The 18,783-nt window shown below is 42.2% G+C and overlaps 3 protein-coding genes across 6 annotated transcripts in view; 1 reads left to right on the top strand and 2 right to left on the bottom strand.

Moving 5' to 3' along the window:
• The window catches only part of LOC132263100 (COA8 family protein CG14806, mitochondrial), a 35,146-nt gene extending 23,557 nt beyond the window's left edge, over nucleotides 1–11,589 (top strand). The window contains exon 4 of the mRNA XM_059762680.1: nucleotides 10,472–11,589. The gene's annotated coding sequence lies outside the window, so the exon portion shown is untranslated. The remainder of the gene's footprint in view (nucleotides 1–10,471) is intronic.
• Nucleotides 699–14,832, bottom strand: LOC132263094 (serine/threonine-protein kinase fused). Of its 4 annotated transcripts, none has more exons than XR_009468477.1 (6): nucleotides 14,681–14,832; nucleotides 13,109–14,623; nucleotides 12,760–13,042; nucleotides 12,410–12,702; nucleotides 12,193–12,318; nucleotides 699–819 (listed from the first exon to the last, which is right to left on the bottom strand). XR_009468477.1 is itself a non-coding variant. In XM_059762674.1 (5 exons), exons 1-5 carry the CDS (start codon nucleotides 14,792–14,794, stop codon nucleotides 12,250–12,252), a joined length of 2,274 nt encoding a protein of 757 aa, XP_059618657.1. In that variant the 5' UTR covers nucleotides 14,795–14,832; the 3' UTR covers nucleotides 12,174–12,249. The 4 variants fall into 4 exon arrangements, 1 of the variants encoding a protein (XP_059618657.1); XR_009468476.1 differs by lacking the exon at nucleotides 699–819 and adding an exon at nucleotides 9,469–9,711; XR_009468475.1 differs by lacking the exon at nucleotides 699–819 and adding an exon at nucleotides 11,083–11,145.
• A 396-nt stretch (nucleotides 14,833–15,228) lies between these two features.
• On the bottom strand, nucleotides 15,229–18,328 carry LOC132262023 (chitooligosaccharidolytic beta-N-acetylglucosaminidase). The gene is made up of 4 exons (XM_059761138.1): nucleotides 18,231–18,328; nucleotides 16,752–17,237; nucleotides 15,529–16,674; nucleotides 15,229–15,467 (listed from the first exon to the last, which is right to left on the bottom strand). Exons 2-4 carry the CDS (start codon nucleotides 17,227–17,229, stop codon nucleotides 15,286–15,288), a joined length of 1,806 nt encoding a protein of 601 aa, XP_059617121.1. The 5' UTR covers nucleotides 17,230–17,237; nucleotides 18,231–18,328; the 3' UTR covers nucleotides 15,229–15,285.
• Nucleotides 18,329–18,783: the final 455 nt, after the last annotated feature.

The following is an 18,783-nucleotide window of genomic DNA, read 5'->3' as shown; positions in this document are numbered from 1 at the left end:
GGCCATTGACCAAAAGTAGGGTAAATGAATTTCCTTTTTAGTCAAGTTACAATTTTTCGTCTCTTCATTTATTGTTATTATTATTATCCGTGCGTCTTTGGACATGTAGAATGGGCGGCCTTTTGAAATAAGGAGAGAAACCAGAGTGAAAATAAAATAAAATTGGCGGAAATTGTCGTGCAATTGAAGCAGCTTCGCGGCGTTGCAATGTTGTTGAAAAGCTCTTTCTCTGCATAACTTTTTTTTCCACCTTCCTCATATACTCACTTATACGTTATTTTCATTTAAATGATTTTCACGTATTGCTCTAGAAAGATGCCAAAGAATTGATTAAGTGTAACATAAATTATCTGCATATTTATGTTGGTCATCTCTTGTAACCTTTTTTCCTCTCCTTGCAACATTTCAACATTAAATTCTTTCACTTTGCACACAACATCGCGTATGGAAATAAAGTGGTGATTCATCACTTGTGGCTCCTTCTGCACCTCCGATCGCGCAGTGAGTGAGAAAATGATGTGAAATGAAATTTCTCCTTACGCTCGTTCTTCGTTCCGGTCAATTGGCTTAGCAGAGCATATTGTAGGACATTTTCTAGAAAGCCAATGATATCCGAAGAATACTTCTAAATCTAAATAGTGTGCTTTTGGAAATATATTTTCTAAAATTGTGTGAATCTTTCCCCTCTTTTTATTCTCTCTCTCTCTCCTTCTCTCTCTCTCTCTCTCTCTCTCTCGTCAATTTGTTGTTGATGTACAAGAAACCACAGCGACTCACTGACCTGTTTTTCCTTTAGCAATATTGATCGTTTTGTTCTCGCTGAAAAACATAAAAGAGTTTCTTGTCATAATCGCTCACTCCTTCCTCAGCGTTCTTCTTTGGTTATTGAGTGTAGGGATGAGAGGGGCAGTTCAGCCACAAACTGCAAACTCTTGTTTGTTTGAATTTATTTTACTAGATATTTACCAATTCTGCCTCGCGGTTCTCTCTGTGTAATTCATCATTTTTATGCAAATTGAATACTTCAAAAATCATGACAGGTTGTCTTTCTTCCAAATACCGCTCTTGTTCACGCTAAAATCGTCAAAAGATGTGATTACTTGGCGACAAAGTTCCCATTTGACTAATGTGTTAAGCTTGACATGTATATTTATACTCGATTCTTTTCTATGCTGTATATCGCGTGGATTTAATGTCCTGTCGCGGTTGTAATTTAAATTGATTTTTTCGTCTAGACATTGTGTTGTGCGAAAATATTGGGGGTCCCAAAATAACCGAAAACCACAAGATTACACTTTTTTTTTGAGAAACCGGAGTTTTGGAGTCTGTCTCTCGGGAGCGCACTGGAATAATAAAAATTTATTACATCTCCAAAAGTGGTTTTTGGCCGGCCAATAAATTTTCAGGCATTGGGTTACACATTTCGCCCGGAGTCTGGAGACTCACAAATGCTCACAGTCGTCGCCTCGTAGATTAATCTTCTGGTCTGACCGCGTCCAGGTGGAGGAATCGCAGCTCTATATTTCTGTGGTCTCTTTTTTTAGTGGGTAAATCCATGACCAAATCGACCGAAAGTGTGTCTCCATTGGTGAAGCATAATATTTACACATTGATTTCTTTATCGACTTGGTGGAGATGGGAAAAAAGATGGTTAATTTATAGATATAACCTGGAGAGAGACCGATATTGAAGTCATTTTTGCCACCGCCGTGGTAATTTATGCGCACGAGGTGCAAAAAAGATTCGTTTGGGTGATTAGAAAAGTGGCGGGAATAAATGTGTAGACAAAACTTAGTCTGAGGTTGATGAACTCCAATTACGAAATGTCTCCAATATTGCCTACCAAAACCATCTAACATTCTTCGGTGTGTCGCTCGAGTCCATTTGCAATGCGCTGGAGTGATTTGTACGCGGGATTTCCCGGCGATTGACGACTCTGGGCGGGTGAAAATGCGCGCATTAGTGGTAGAGTTCGTGAGGGAAGCGGATGCAGATGGGCGGCTTAATGCGCGGCGACGTCATCCGAAGTGACGGTGACGTAAATTGAAGTTGAATCGCCGAGGAGATCGGATGCGGTGAAGAGGCACATAGACCTAGTTAGAGTGGCAGAACGATAATTTAGCGTGTATGGATGGTTTTCGAAGAAAAACATGTCCTCAGCACTAATCTCATGCTATTTGATACACTGTATGTACAGCAATTCCCTCCCATAGAGAGACGGTGTGGAATGTGTAATATGTGTATTTAACATATTAATTCTATCACACAGCCATACGGCTCGGCAACACACACCTATATTTCTTTCTGCAAAGTGCAAGTCAGTTCATTGACTTCATTTCAGTTTGACGTCTTAAATTTTTCGTTTCATTCAAACTGATCACTTATGCAATCAATGAGAGACTCAATCGTGTCTTTGAACACTCAATGCCCACTAAACACAAGTGTTTTATCGATAAAAAGTCACCATTATTCCCATTTCGATGGTAGAATTTTGATATTAGACATTTTTTGTCATCACACAGCAGTTTATGGATGCCACGAGATGATGATGAGAGAGAGAGAGAGACGAGATCTGCAATCAGATATAATGTGTACACTTGGTGTGGAAATGTTGAAAGAACTCTATAGTCAATTCTTACTACGCACTTGCAATTTTTCCAGCACAGATCTTGCTCAACTGGTTAAGATTTAGAGACAAGAAATTCTGACATAAATTACTTTGTTCTAGAATTTGTTTTACAAAATACAATATTAGTCAATCGGAGATTATGCATGGATTTTGCATTCTGTGCGAGAGATGGAGAGCTCTTTGCAGGAGGAAACATTGTTGTTTCTGTAGGAGGAGAACGATAAACAAATACCCCTTAAGAACCGCGATAGTAATTGAAAAAAAAATGAGGGTCAAAGTGGAAATGTGATAAAATTCCATCAGCTTTGTGCACAGCGGAGATTTGTGTGTGTGTATTTCACAAACATCAATTAGTTATTCAAAATTAGTTGCATGAAATAATAATGGAAAACCCAAATGGAGCCGGTATTATGTTTGTTCGTGATATGAATTGCAGGTGGAGTCAAGAAACTCGCTAAAATGTGTGTTCATCAAATCACAATTCGGTCAGTAATGCCGCACCGTGAGATTCTTCAATTGTCCGCGAGATTACTTATTCCACACGGTGAGGCATTACATCTCACTGTCCTCTCTTGTCAAATATTGGTCATTGTTGGAAGGGAGAGAGAAAGAAGGCGTGCAGAAGGCAAAAAAGTCACGAGATATCGCTGAATAATCTTGAGATGAGGATCCATGTGGTGAAGAGAGAGAAAGAAAATGTGACAAGAGTTTGTAAAAGAAGGTAAAAGAAAAAAGTCGTCACTCCAGAAGAGAAAAACGGGCGAAGAAGTTCAGTAGCCAACACAGAATCCGCCACATTTTGCGCGATCTTTCACCGTGGTCTGGGCAAGAAAGGCATTCTCTCTGGCATTTTTGTACGCATAAACAACACACACAAACGCCAAGTCCAATTCCCAGCCGCGCATTGTAAATATGTGGCATCAGCGCGATGGTAGAGTTCGTGCACCTTCAAGAGTGAAAGTATTCGCGGCCAGAGACCCAGAAAAGAGCCTCTTAAGACACACAGTCGCTGGCGGAAAAGAACCAGCCACTGACCAACCATATGATACTTGTACAGTTACCATACACTCGCAGCGCCCGGCACGGCATTCAGCGAGGGGGCCGCATTTTTAGAGTGGAGCCTCCGCCAGGAAGACATCGTGTGCGCAACCCCGAAGAGATCGGAAAGGGAGGTCTGGCGAGATGGCGAGAGACCGACGCTCCCGTCCTCAATAGCGTGTCTCAATGACAAAGAGAGATCATCGATTGGAAATCACAGCGGACGAGTGTTAAGAAACAATTCCCACCATATCTTTCTTTCTGCGTCGCTGAATGTGTCTCTCTTGTATCTCCGCGCCATACTTGCCATCCATTAAAATCAATCCATCGGTTCAATGTAACGTTTATATAACTCACCAGCCAGAAAGGTCATATCAACCGGCTTTAGCTTCATAATCTCTTCCGATCTGCATTTGAATGTGGTCTTTTTTCTCGCGCGCTTATAAATCTTTCACGCACATACAAATTATATTGCTGAAAGACGGAGCACGGCGAAGCTGCACATTGCATAAATGGCACAGACCGCACAGACAGAGACTCCTATTTCCACATGGATTTTCCGTGTGCCCAAATTTCCCTCCATTAGTCCTGGGTTGTTTGCATTCATCATTGGCGAGTCAGTGAGTGTATTTCTCAATTTCGCACTTTTAAACAACCTTCGGAGGTAATGCAAAAAATTGGTCAAATTAAAATATTTCATCACCTTTCGAATGGTCTTTTTTACACTCTTCAATATTCACTCGTGGTTTGAATGTATTATTAAAGGCCTTTATCACTCGAGATCCTTGTTCAAGCCACCAAATTCCAAGCAGTCGTCCCACAATTTAGCGATACGAGAACACGAAAGTGCTGAAAATGGCAAGAAAGCCACTAATTTCCCACAATAGTAATTAAGTTCATTAGTAAATTGCGCTGCAATTTGCATTAATTGGCTTGTAAATATTAGCATTAAATGCGTATTAGATTTGCATTTGATAACCAAGTCCACTTCTCAGGCGAACGGGTGAATGAGAGGAATTTCCCAGGTGTGACGAGAGGCATGGATGTCAGGTGATACTCCAATGGACAGTCAATTATCGGAATTGTGTGAATTGTTCGCTGGGATGCTGAGGAGAGAATTAGGAGGTGAAGTGGAGACTCTATTGCATAAAGTGTGTGTCTGCACTCGACGGGTGGAGAGTGCAAAGGTGGGTGGTTTGGGGGTTTGAGGAGCTGCAAAATGGACAGACATATGGATAAAATACGGTCGTGTCGCATCCACGGCGAGTGAGATGGCGTAAGAAGAGTAAGAAGTGTGGTGATTGGAAAAAGACACCGTGTCAATGAACTGTTAAAAACTCAGACTATTTTATAACCCGTCGCGCGCTTTTTTATGCAATCGTGCATACGTTATTTCGAATTGTGAATCGAGGTGTATATTTTTTTTGTACATCTCAAATTGTCCAGGTGCGTTCAAAGACCAAAATAGTTCAAGAATTAACTATTGCCGCGAGAAAATCCTGTGACATTCTTTCGAAATTCTGCAAGAAAATCAATTGATTTTCAATAAGATTTCCTTGAATGTGTTCTTGTAGGACACAGAATGTATCTTCATATCTCTCAGCGAGATTTTTTGTAAGCCACCTTTTTCGGGTGGCTATTTTTAGCTCCACGCAAGAAGAATGTCTCTTGAAATGTTTCATGCAATTGCGAATGAATTTATGCTCCTCATTGATGCACCTTTTTGGGTGCGCGTCGAAGAAGAGACACTGGGTTTGTTGCGTGAAATACTTTTTGATAAATTTAAATTGGTGAAAAACGGTGGACAATAAAGGCCGCACCGTATCTTGGCATCGCAAGAAATAAGAAAACGAGTTAAACTTTTGTAAGTCACACACAGAGAAATTTTTTCTTTCACATTGGTGCGCAGAGTCGGGAAAAGATCGGTCTTTTTGGGAAGGTGCGCGAGAGCTGTCTTTTTTCTGTCATCTCGAGAGGGGGATCTTTTGGGTGTTGGTGGAAAAGAAACGCGTGTACGCAATTTTTTTATTGCGTATCGGTGAAAAATTTATGTATGCGCCTTTTCGCCTAAAGCCATCATCAACACAGAAAAATGGGCAGATTTGGGTACCGTTCTCTCCTCATGCAAATTGACAAGGAGGTGAAGATAAATAAAAAGAAAGAAAGAGAGACGTTTAATGAGAAATACTTGATTTTTACTCGCAGCGTTAATTGCCATCGAGAACACTTGTTTCATGAAAATTAATTACCAAGTCCAAAAATTGTATTTTATTTGCGAAGTTGCCTAAAGTGATTGTATCAAGAAGGTCACAAGGAAGTATGTGGAGAAAGGACATGGCTAGATTATTTTATTCACTCAAAGGGGAGACAAATGTGGAATCTGTGCATTACATTTTTAACGTATTTCTTAAATGGTTTTTCACACATTCCTGAGGTCATCGTCTAAGTTTTTCTATTTCATAAAAAGGCTCACTTTCTGCACTCTGCTTAGATTTTATTTAAATCTTATTTAAAAGTTTTATTTTATTTGAATCTGAATAGTGAATTTACAGTTTTGGTTTATAATATGTAATTCTGTTCCAAAAATTTAGATGAAGCTTGAAATGTTAATCGATAAACATGGCTTTTCTAGGAATAACTAGATTGAATTGTGAGGTAATTAATGAAAGTAATTTCTCCTTCAACGCACTTCTGATGAACTGTGTATACAATTTCTGACCACGATCACATCACCTCCTTGATGTTAACTCAAATTTGATAGATAAATTTGAGTTTTTTAGGTTCGAGAAAGAGAAGTTGGCGACCTCTCGAAAACAGAGACATTCGAGTATTTAGTATGCATGTTAAGAGCGCCTTTCATATTTGCATTTCACTGTATTTTATTGGGTCAATAATTGAACACCAACGAGATAAATTGTATATATGTACATACATATTACAAATTATTTTATTGTATACCAATGAGATGTAAACACAGAAATTTCTCACCGCGTGTCAGGTAGAAAGTTTCATATCCTAACGTCTCTATAGTCGACTTTCTGAGGAAGTTCAGATGCTCTGGCTTTTCAGATTTTTCAGACATCCACCAAAATTTTCTGCTGAATTTCAAATGTGTCTGGAAAACCCGTGTGATTTTTGCTAATATTTGCGCGTGTTTTCTCATTGAAATTTTCTCTTGGTACAATATTTGTTCATCTTTCTGGCGGTGGCGAAAAGAGCGCGACGTAAGAAGTAGAAAAAAGTCTGATTTACTCGCGACAAGCAATTTTGGGGTTACGAAAAAACCAGTGGATTTTGTAATTTTTCAGTGAATAAATCAATTTAATAAATAAATTCGGCAGTGACTTTTGCATTGGGCTTGACAGTGCTGCAAGATCTGCCACTTTGTCGGCCTGGACACACCAAAAAATTGTGCGTGGGGAAATGAAGAAATGGACATTTAAAAAATGGGTTTGTTTTAAATTTTTGCACTGGCAACTGGTGGAATTTTTGCGTAAATTTTCCACTTTTGCAGCCTTTTCGATTATGTCGGTGGTGTATAGGTCAAGAACTGGGTACGGTTTTCGATTTTGGGGCTGATTTTGGTGGTAATATGAATGGATTTTCCTCATGTTTGCAACACTGAGTATTGTTGCCTGATGTGTGGAGTGCATGCACACTTGTTGAGGCATTTGGAATGCAAATGTGACAAAGATAAATTTATGATTGACACCGAAGGCCCGTGCATTGGCCTCTGATCGTCTATTGGTAACATTTTGGGCTCACATGCGTGTGTCCCATGGCAAAATGTACGTGAATATGTATAAAGTTGAGGACCTCGTTTTATTCAGCTGATTGGAGAAAGTCTGGTCAATTTGAGAGTTCATTCAACTTGCTTGAGTCACATCCAAATTGGTATTCATATCATGAGATTTGCGGATGGGTAGAAAAAGACACTTTTTGTGTATTCTGTCCCAGTGCTGTGTTGAATTGGATTGGAAAGGTGTGAGTTGAGAAAACTGTCTCTCTGCAGTACGCAAAATCGTGTACATTTTGAGAAAACTGTAATTATAAACCTGTCTCGGGTGAAAAATTGGTCAACAGACAGATTAAGAGTCTCTCTCTTGCCGTGAAAGACAGTCAGGTCGGCTTTTTTAGCTGATGGCACCGTCGTGAAAAGGTTGAGGCTGCCTTCTTGACTCACTTCCTAATATGCAAAAATTGTCGATGGTATTTTGCAATTTTTTCGCCGTTGTTTTGTTGCTCGTTTTATGCCAAAAAGGATATCAATTTCATGGTCCACACATTCACATGACTCTAAATTTTATCTATTTTTAAACGGCTGAAGAAAATTTCCTGGTTTTTTTTCTGTCGGCATGCAAATTGGGTTGTGGAATAAATTAGAAGAAAAACGCAAACAGTGAAGTTTTCCTGATCACTGACTTCCTGCATCATTTGGTATTCACCACGAGTTCTTTGTCATGTTCATTAGTCAGCAATCGTGTCTGTCCAATAAGTCTGAATCTCTTCCTGCGCAACCTTTGGGATGTCCGCACGTGAAGATGCGTTTTTTGATCGCTTTTTTGAGGTTGAGCAGAAAACCTTCTTTGAGGTGAAATCCATGACGCACGCGGTGCATCTATAATGAGCAAAAGGTCTCAACTGTACAGCGAACCTCTGTCACATCTCTTCGGGTCAGTAGAGATTGATGGCAGAGAAACAAGAATAAAAGAACGAAGTATTCAAGTGAAAATGGACATTGACACCGCGATGGTTGTTCGTCTTCTGTCCAAGGAGACTACAGAGTTATTGGAACACTGCGATAAATTCATATGATTGAATCCACGAGGAATAGAACAAAAGAGTAGTTACTACGTTTCTCACTTGATTTTTACTCAGTGTACTTTTTGTTGTTTATCATAGTGAGCTTAAGCGGTCATTGCCATCGTCACTTATATGTTGACCATTCTCTTTGCACCTCTGAGAAATTATCACTTGAACCAATTTCTCAAACAACCTCAACGAACTAATGGACAATATGCAAATTTGCCAAATGCCCTCCCCAAAAAGAGAATAGCTTCTGTCTTGCGACTTTCTTTTACACATTTTCGATCATAAATTCACTTTATGTATCCTCTCGAGATCTTTCTTTTTCTTTCTCTCTCGTAAAAGCGTGGCGCATTCAGTGGGAATTTCACCGAAAAAGACAACAGAGAGACAAAATGTAGTGAGATAAGAAAGGAGAAAATTCCGTGATAAACACCAGTGATCCTCTCTAAGAGTCTCCTCAGCGAGTGATCGCGTGTGCACAGAGCTGATCATGTAAGACATTTCGCCGATTGTCCAATAAATAACTGTATACAACAAGCGAATCAACACTCGGTCAATGAACTATGCGGCGAGAATCGCCCCCCGCCAAACGACCTATATATATCATCCGTGAATGTGGAACACTAGGTGACAGCTGATCGAAAGGCGCAGCACACAAGCGCACAGCCAGTCGAGCGACGATGGGGCAAAGCAGAAGGACAATTGAGCCGAGGCGTCGGACTTTCCAAACACTTTTCGCGGCCGGAGAAATTTCACATCGCGCCCGGCCCTCGGAGTCGCGCCAATTTGGCGAAAAGCAGCCCGCGCCCCGGAAAATTGTCAATGGAGAGCGCGAATGTGTGTGCGGCCACGATCACCTTTCTACTTTCATCAATGATCGTCACCGCAACCCAGTTGATGATGCATCAGAGAGAAATATTGTTAGTTTCTCGGTTCATTCAACCCGCACGAGAATACATACAAGTCCTCACATAAAGCGAAATGATTTCTTATAGATATATTTTTAATTTTCCTCTTAATTACATACATATTCATCATCTCTCTCTATTCACGTCACATGCAACTATGTATTCCACATATGTATGTGCACACATTCTGTCATTTCTTGTCAATATTATGTGTCATCTCCTCACTCTTCACCCACTTTTCCCCGCAGCGGCGCTACTCGATGTACGCCAATTCGACGAGCGCCTCACTTCACGCACGCCGTTTAATCCTTTGAGGACGAAAAGGTTCTGAGAAGGAAGATTAAAAGGGATTTTATACACTTCTCAGTACTTTATATGCAACTAGCAAATATATTTACTCAAGACTTGAAGATTTGCCTGCGATATATTTTAGATAAACAGAGAGTTTTTTTCCTCACAAATTACATGTGAGAAAAGCGCGTCTCGCCGATGTGAAAATTTAACGATAGGCGAAGAAAAGTGCTCCGCATTGACCATAATGTAGGTTACATCCACGCTGGGTATATTACTCGAAGAAATTATTATATTGCTCATATAGTCAACAAATTGAATGGAATATTAAATGTGAAGTGCACAATAAATTGCATACGTTTGCACGTGAAAAGGGGATATCAAGTTTTTGTGCATCCAGCGCACATTTCATGCCGTACGTGCATGTTATGTATAGTTCTATATTCACAATTACTTTGGGGCCATCGCGACGCATCTTATCGCCAATGACTGTATTTCACTTGATGCAAAGCAATGCACCAGTGAATATATTGGTGACAAAATGGGAAAGAGCTTTTCTTTCCACTGCTGCAGTTTGATCAGCAACTTTTCACTTCCTTGCGGAACTCGTTTCCGTTCGCTCAAAAGTCGATTTGGCATGAATTGCACCAGAACTGAGTCGCCATTTCAGATAACATGTAATAAGATGCACAGTTCAGTAAATTCTGTCAATTGTGTGGCGAAAATGTGAAAATTTATATGATGAGCATTCATTTTTGGTCATACTAATTTGAAATATGTTGTCCTTATCTTGCAGAACACACAACAAACTGAGGCGATGATTGAGATGTAGTTGCAATTGTACAAAGGCAATAAAACTAGGTAAGAAAATTCACCCGAGGAAATTTATCGTCTTACGGCACAAACATCATAATAATGTGTTTATCTGCACTACGCGTAGCATGAAATTGATGGGAAATCGTGTGAATTGCGCATCATTTTCAATGATATTTTGTTTCTTTTTCAATAAAAAAAAAATTGCAGAATACTTGATATGTTTACACTGAAGAGACATTTTTTTCCACTACGAAGACAATCAACAGAAGAGAAATGAATGAAATTCTCTAAAATGTTTTACTTTTGATCTTCCCACGCACAACAATATGTTCACATGACGCCTAGAGAAAATAATAAATCAATTTAGTGTGACTCTCATTCTCGTTTTCCTTCCCTCTTCTCAATTGTGAGGTGATGATCTCGGAATAGAGGCTTGATTAACAATTGAAATGTCTCAATTTTGCCACAAGAAGTGGGTCACGATCAAACCAATATTTATGCATAAGCTTATATGTGTACAAATTGTGATGCTGCCACTACAGAAGCACTCGCGAGAAATAAACATTCACTTAATCTGTCTATGCGCACCCTCTCTCCGAATATTTTTTCTTAAATTGCTGTCCATCTCAGATTGATTTCTACATCAAGTCAAATCTGCAATTGAAAATCAGAATTGACTTTTTTGTGCTTTTGAATCAGAGAAAGGAATGACTTTACTATCGAGTGAAGTGAAAGAGAGAAAACAAATGAAACATTGCTGATGAATTGAAATAGTTAAACGTTAAACTTTTCTCTGATAATAATCCTTAAATTGGAATCCTTTCAACTGAAGATCGGATCTAGTTCAAACTTTACTACTCTTGCCATTGTTTATCAATCTATTTCGATCCTCTTTGCGCTATATTCAGACACGTCATACAACAATTGATTTTACTTAGCCAAATCCATGATGTAATTAGAAAGAAATTGGTTGACGACAAAATTCCTGCTATGCATAAGTTGCGCAGAGCAAGTGCTTGTCTACTTTCCTAACACATGTTCCCACATAATTTCCCGTGAATTTGATATCTTTCTCACGCTCGCACAGCCGGCAAAAGGGAAAGAGAGATCATCTGTTATCACACGGCATCGCCATCAAAGGCGTGAAAAAATCGATTTCAGAATAACTTTTCCTTCTCAGCTCTTTGTGCTACTATTTCACACTGGGCGGCAAAGTGATTTTATATATTTTTCACTTTATTCCATTGCCTTCTCTTTGGGATGATGATTCTCGTTGCATTGGTGTTTGTGGCTGGCGAAATCAATGCCGGTGAGAAGAAGTAAAAACGAACAGAAATCTGTACCAGAAAGAAGAAGCACTTTCCCACTGTCACATTGCAGAAAAGTACAATCTGTTTTTTCTTCCCAACGAGAGTGTGTCTCTCGCTTTTTCCTTTTCTTAATTGAGCAAAATGACGGAGGAACGCGAAAACATGCATTTTAAATATATGTTAGTAGAAAATTTCAATTTCCCTTGTGGCACACGAGGTTGTTTTTATGTGCATTTCCCTCCATCTCGCTCTCTCGCCGTGACCATGAGATCGCTCATCTCTCTGGCAGTGTGTGATAATTTTGAATTTGTAACATTATTGGAAAAAGTGGGATGATGAGAGCACATTTTTCTTAAATTGAAAGTATCAGAGAGAAATCACGCTGACATACCGCAAGCTTCGCCGATTAATTTGTAAGGAAATTTCAATGCACATCGTCACACTGCAATTAAGCGTCATCGCCAACTGATGTGTAGAAGGAGAGATTTCTGAACTCCATCAAAACAGACTCGGCTTCCTTGAGTGAGAGAAGATAAAAGAGACGAAAAAGAGAAGATATTTGTATCAATTTCACCCAACAATTTCTCTCTATGCCGCATTTCCCTTACATTTCTCACTTGCTCGTCCGAATCATACGCCAGGGCCTCGAGCGTGTCCCTCATGCCGCTTGACCACTTCGTCTGCAGACTGGCGCAGCTAAATCTGCCCAGGATGCGCAGCAGAATGCAGGTTCGATAGCGTAAGAGATTGCTGCTGTGCTTCAGGAACTTCACCAGATCCACTTTCTCGTCAAACACAATCTTCTCCACGAGGTACGCATTTTCCGGCATTTCCCGAATTGTGCACGCCAGAATGGCCACGACAGTGCTCATGAGACGAACATAGTGGCAGTTTCCACTCTCTGAAAAGCAACAGGAAGACTTCAGTTGAGCTCTAGCTGGCCTCAAGACCTTCTCACCTGAGTAAATGAAATTCACCAGCAGTTGTGTGGCTCCCAGGACAACCAGTGCGTCGCAGAATTGGCTGAGGCAGCAGTCGCTGAGGTGAACTAAGTGGCACACAAGTTCATAGAGGCTCGCTAGCGTCTTGATGTCGTCTTGGGACAAATCTCTCAGCGTCTTGCACATGTAATTGTCGGATTGAATAGGTGATGGACTGTCACTGGTTTCTATTTCACGCCTGCAGCAGAGCAATTTCGACGCATAAACCAAATTTGGCACAAGTTTCACTTCCACATAAACCTGCAAGAAAAGACGAGGAAAGTTTCTCAGTTTCGCCATCTCATCTCACTGCCAGACTCATCATACATTTCGTATGTCGAGGAGGACACTCGGTGGCCCACCCAGTATGAACGGCAAACTCAGGAGCTGAGTCACGCTTTCCACAACTTTGCAGGAGGCCTTTGAGTTCCTCAGCGGAGACACGATGATGTTAATCAGGTTGTGTTGCATCAAGGAGTCAACTTCCCCGTCCAGAATCTCTTGCATCGACCGATGAATGAAGGCGAGCCACTCGTCGTTCTCAATCGGAGAGCTCTGGGTGTCGTCGCAAGAGTCCCAGCCAGGAGACAACTCTGGAAGGCGATTCTCCACAGTCTCCGGATCAGTGACACCTGAGGAACCCATGGATTTCTCCACCTTCTTCTCGGACATCCGACGTTCACTGTCTTCCGTCACCTTTGCGCTCTTCTCCTCATCTTCAGCTCCAGTTTCGAGTCTCAGGGAGAAATTGTCCAGATTCTGACTGAGTTTTTTCCTCTCCAACTCATTGTTTTTCGATCTCTTGTGATTTTCCTTCATGTTGATCTCTTTAGCGGATTTCACGGACTTGGCAAAGTTGTCATTCATCCTCCCAAGAACCATATTTTCATTCCCGGACACATAGACAACATCGTCCCTTGCCGCCCGAGGTGATTCCTCGTTGTCTGTCTCGAGAGGCTCCAGATCACTTTGGAGAATTGCGTGCGTGCTGTCGCGAGAAGATGTTGCATCATCGTCAATAGGAAGGTTCTTTAGCTGAGGCGGTTTGAGTATTCTGGGGGATGTGAACGAGTGTCTTTTCCCATCCATCAGCATCTCCGCCTGGCGCTCCTTCTCGCGCGACTGTGACGCTGTGAGTGGTTTCGTGAAGGGTGAATCGGGAATGTCTTCCTTGAGAATGACAAGATTATCTTTAACGAACTCATGATTTAGAATGCTCTCCCATTCGACGCGAAGTCGGCTATTTTTCTCCAACAGTCCTTGTAGAAAGGAGATGCAGGAATCTGTGAGGAAACTCGGCCACTTCACATCATCGCGCTGAATGAATTTTACGAGCTGCACAATATTGTCCGTACAGAAGGGTGGTTGACCAGCCAGACACTCGTAGATTATGCATCCCAGAGACCAGAAATCCGCCTTATAGTCGTAGGGTTTCTCCTGTATAATTTCAGGAGCCATGTAAAGAGGAGTTCCCTTGATAGAGGTCAAAACGTGCGTATCGATAGTCATGTTCCGAGCTAAGCCGAAATCGCACAGCTTTCCATGTTCCTCCTTGTCAATCAGGATGTTCTGGGGCTTGAGATCTCGATGCAGGATGCGATGCGAGTGTAGGTAGTATAGGGCAGACACGAGATCGTAAGTCAGTCTCCTCGTTCGAGGCTCTCCGATTGATCCTTCCCGCAGAAGTGTGTGCAAATCGCACTGTGCGAATTCCATGATCACCACAATCTCTTTCGATGTCTCAAAGGAGTTCAGCATCTGAATCACGTTTGGGTGTCGCAGTTGCATCTGAATCTCGTACTCCATCCGCAGGTTTTTCAATTCCCTGGAAGACCGGCCACTCTGGAAGAGAATGTAAACAAGTTTCACACAAGGCAATTTCTCAGTGAAATTCCTCACCTTTTGGATTCTCTTCAGCGCCACGATGTTCTTGCTGTCATTTTCAATCGCTTTGTACACTCTCCCAAAGGATCCCTGTCCGATGGGGGTGGAAAAAAGGGTGTATTTGTCCATTGTTTACAAACACTGTCCAGACTCCACTTCATTGACGTTTCCCACTGAAATATTTACTGGTTGTCTCTTTCTAACACCTGTTGAGCGCTTCTACTAGCCTATACAAGAGGGCGTAGCTGAGGCTTATTTGAATCGGGATTCGGTCCAACTGTTGGAGAATCGTTTTTATATTGCATAGTACAATTAAGTATTAAATGTTATTTGTTGACTACAATATTGTTCAGGAAGTGTCACGTTTTATGATTATCGTCAGGGACGAGCACTGATATAAAGGAAGTTGTATGTTTGTGCGTTTAAACGGTTTAACCCTTTAGACTTGCACGATTCGCCCCATGTCATCCCTTCTCATATTTACATAGTTTTTTGGTCAGCTTATCAGCTTCCAATCAGTTCCAGTCCAGAAATAAGCAAATTCAAAATCGAGGAATTTATCCATTTTACTTTTATCCTTTTTCCTATTTATTCTAATACAGTTTATTCCTGGCCTTCGATCAGCTACACTGACCCTCGTTCTGAACACACCACTTGGGCGCCACTGCCTCTGCCCGGATTTCCCGAGTCACCAGTCTATCTCTGTGTCTGTAAAATCTGGTCTCTGCCAGATTTGCGCCTGTGTCCGGATTAGACCACAGTCTTTCTCCCAGAGCAGCAGTCCTAGGCCATGTGAGCGTTTCTGCAAAGGATGTTAAAAGTTGTAGGCCAACGCTTAGATTGGATACCACTGTTTAACTTACCAACTGTATTGAGATCAACAAGTTCGGACCAGAGGCACGTTTCGCCCCCGAGAACTCCATCGTTTGTGGGGATGCGATTGTTGTACACCTTCCGCCAGGAAGCGTATGACGTTATGCCCCAGAAGCCGTGGTCCAGATACCAGGCGTCTTTTGTGGAGAAGATGACTCTGTAGCCCTTCTCGAGTAGCATGCTGGGAATTTGATCGTCGGCCTTCAGCCATGCTTGGACAACATATCGTTCCTTCTCCAGATAGTGCTCAATAGTGTCCGGGAGTGTCAGGTGGCTGGACCACAGAACGACTGGAGGCGGTGGCTTTCTGGGATCTCGACTGCTAGGCGCTCTGCCGCTCTCTTCGTCCCAAATCCTGAGCGCGGATGCCTGAAACTCAGCCCAGAGTTGCATGAAATCCTCCACTTGGAGGTCTCTGCCGCGAGATCGCAGAAGATCTCTTATCTCTTGCGAGGAATTCCAACAGGGGAAGAACACCTCATCGCCGCCCATGTGAATAGTCTCTTCCGGAGCGATTACATCCATTATGTCGCGATAAATGTCCCTGAGGACGTGATAGAGATTCGGGTTGATGGGATTGAGTTGTCCGCACGGCGGCTGGATGCATAAATTCCTCCAAGGCTGCTCATTTACGCAGATCGCCAACTCCCCCAGGCCATGCTGTGGACCCCAGCTCCAGCCATTTCCAGCATGAGCTGGAGCATCCAACTCCAGGATCACCCTGATTCCCCGCGCTCGACTCCATCTTACAACTGAGCGCACGTCCGATTGATGGTAAACGGCATCCGCCGAATAGGCGCCCCATTGCGCCATGAGAGGCACTCTGGGCGTCTCCAGGGGGAAACTTTGGGAGTCTGTGATGTGCCAGTGAAATACGTTGAGCTTTGTGGATGCCATTCCGTCCAAGATCTTTCGGATCTGTCGGATGGGTATAAAATTTCGCGCTGTGTCCAGCATAAATCCTCGGTGGGAGTAAACAGGAGCATCTCTGATGCGCGCAGCTTCTGTTATCACGAGTCCATTGCGATAGGAATTTTCAGGTCCCGGTTGGACTGTAATGAGCTGTGACAGAGTCTCGAGGCCGTGTCGAGCACCATAAACTGTGGCTGCTGCAATGTCCACGGAGACTTTAGTGCCTGAAATCAGAGGATCAGAAAGGACATTGATGAGCATGCGCTGTTCTGAAGAGTTAAGTTCTCTTTCGATTACTAACCGAGCGTGGATATGTCCAAACTGTAGGATTCTACTGTGTCCCAGGAAAGGGTTGTGTCCGGCGACGTAATGAATATCCTCACGATAACCTCCGTTTCCGAGGGAAGTGTGCAATTCGAGCTACACTCGTATTTGATGCTTCTCATGAACAGTTTGGTCATGTCTACCATGAGATCTTTCGTGGCCAGAGGGATATCTTGAAAGTCGAATCTGATGAAGTTCGGATGGAATTGCATCAAACTCGGTCCGATGAAAGTGTTTCCGGTGGGACGCGGCCACAAAGCGCCGTGGTTTCCGCAAACAAGGCGGCAAATTTTCAATGTTTCATAAATGCGTTCGTTGAATTCACCAAAGGATGTTTCCTGATTAAGCGCATTCTTGTTGACGCGGACACACTTTTGCTCCTGGACACACTTGAAAGCCCACAAATCCGCCTTGGCCACAGTGAGTGTGCCGAGAAGCAGCAAGAGACGAAGCATTGTTGAATCTATGGTTAAAATGCAGATGGAATTCATCGGTCAGTGGGTCGCTAATCTAGATGATGCGAATAATATCGATAAGATTGGGAGGAAGTCATCAGAGAGATAACGTGGTGCTATTCAGACAATAGTGAAAATATATTTAAGGTCAATAACCGTGCCGATTTTGCCAGTGCAAACATAACTATCTGCAGAAGAACAATGGATTGATCGATGCTTGCGGCATAGCAGTCGGATTTTCGCATGTTTGACTGTTTTTAACATGCATGTATTCAAGAAGTTCGCCATAATTGGTCGTTTATATGCGATAGAGAAGTGGCAGAAAGGAAGTGTTTGGTTCGCTTCTTATCACAAATGCCTTGTTCTATCACCCAGTAAACATTTTACAAGACGCAATAAATAAGAACATAACATGTTAATTGATATGCAGTAGTTTTTATCCTCAATTTTTTTTTATTTTTAGAAAATATTGATTTATGCGACCCAGAGAAGTGTGACTTAAGCAAGCCCACAGTTAGATTTCTATATAATTGAGCATTTCACTATTTACCCACTGGCCTCTGATGCACACTCTTGCCAAGCAATTTCTTATGCTTGGTGAGAAAAACGTTCACACAATAAGACACAGTTTGAGATGCACGGAATACTAGCACGTGCTTCGGTAATTGTGATCTCTTCACGTTCCGATTTTTTTTACTGTGCCGCCTCTCCTTTGCATACGCAAAGACGCATCTTCAGAAAGTCTTCCATTTCTGTGTCGCGCCTCCATTTAAGAGGAAGTGATGCGCGAGCGATACCAATTTTAGCTCTGATTTTCATCACACTCGCAAAAGTGACGTCTGAGATCGACGAAATAGGGACAAATGTATCAAGAAGATGCACCTATTTTAAGACACTCTCGCACGCACTCATCAGATCGAGTCTCGTTCACGTTACAAATCCGACCACGGAGAGAAAAATCACTTTTGCTCTTGCAATTTTCCCACTAAACAAGTCTTCACCTGATTGGCAGCGATGACTGGATGAGACCCAGCAAATCTGGTGATTTCCGTCGTCAGCCGACCGAGTCGGAATACCTTACAATCCCAGAGCGGCACCACCAGTCAGCTCGGTGGTCAGCTGCAAACTGAAGCTCACGCCAGACTTCCAGGCATTTTAACACGGCACTTGAGCTCCAGGCGTGCGATGGTGCTTTTTGCCGGCCAAGAAGTCGCTCCACGGGCTCGTATTTCAGGTGTTTTGAGAATATTTTGTCGCCTCTCCTCTCACGCTCAAATGCCATGTGCTGCCGCCAGAGTTGATGGCCGTTGAGATCTCAGAACCAGAAGAACGATCAATCATCTCTCCACGATCAATTTCGGGGCAATTCTCTATTTTCACAGTCAAAATTGCGAGTAGCTAAGCTTATGGAAGAGTTGAGATTTTGTGGCCGAATCGCAATGCTGCAGACCCGATTTGGGGCTGAACTAAAGAAACCAACAACCCAAAAAGTGAAAATTGCGTTAAGCACAGTAACTTTGCTTTTTTGGCTTAAATTACATATTTTAAATGTAA

The sequence above is a fragment of the Phlebotomus argentipes genome, unplaced genomic scaffold, assembly GCF_947086385.1.
Source record: "Phlebotomus argentipes unplaced genomic scaffold, Phlebotomus argentipes genome assembly contig_15, whole genome shotgun sequence".
Taxonomy (NCBI): Eukaryota; Metazoa; Arthropoda; class Insecta; order Diptera; family Psychodidae; genus Phlebotomus; species Phlebotomus argentipes.
Note: the sequence above shows the minus strand (reverse complement) of the source record. Positions and strands in the feature narration are given on the sequence as shown.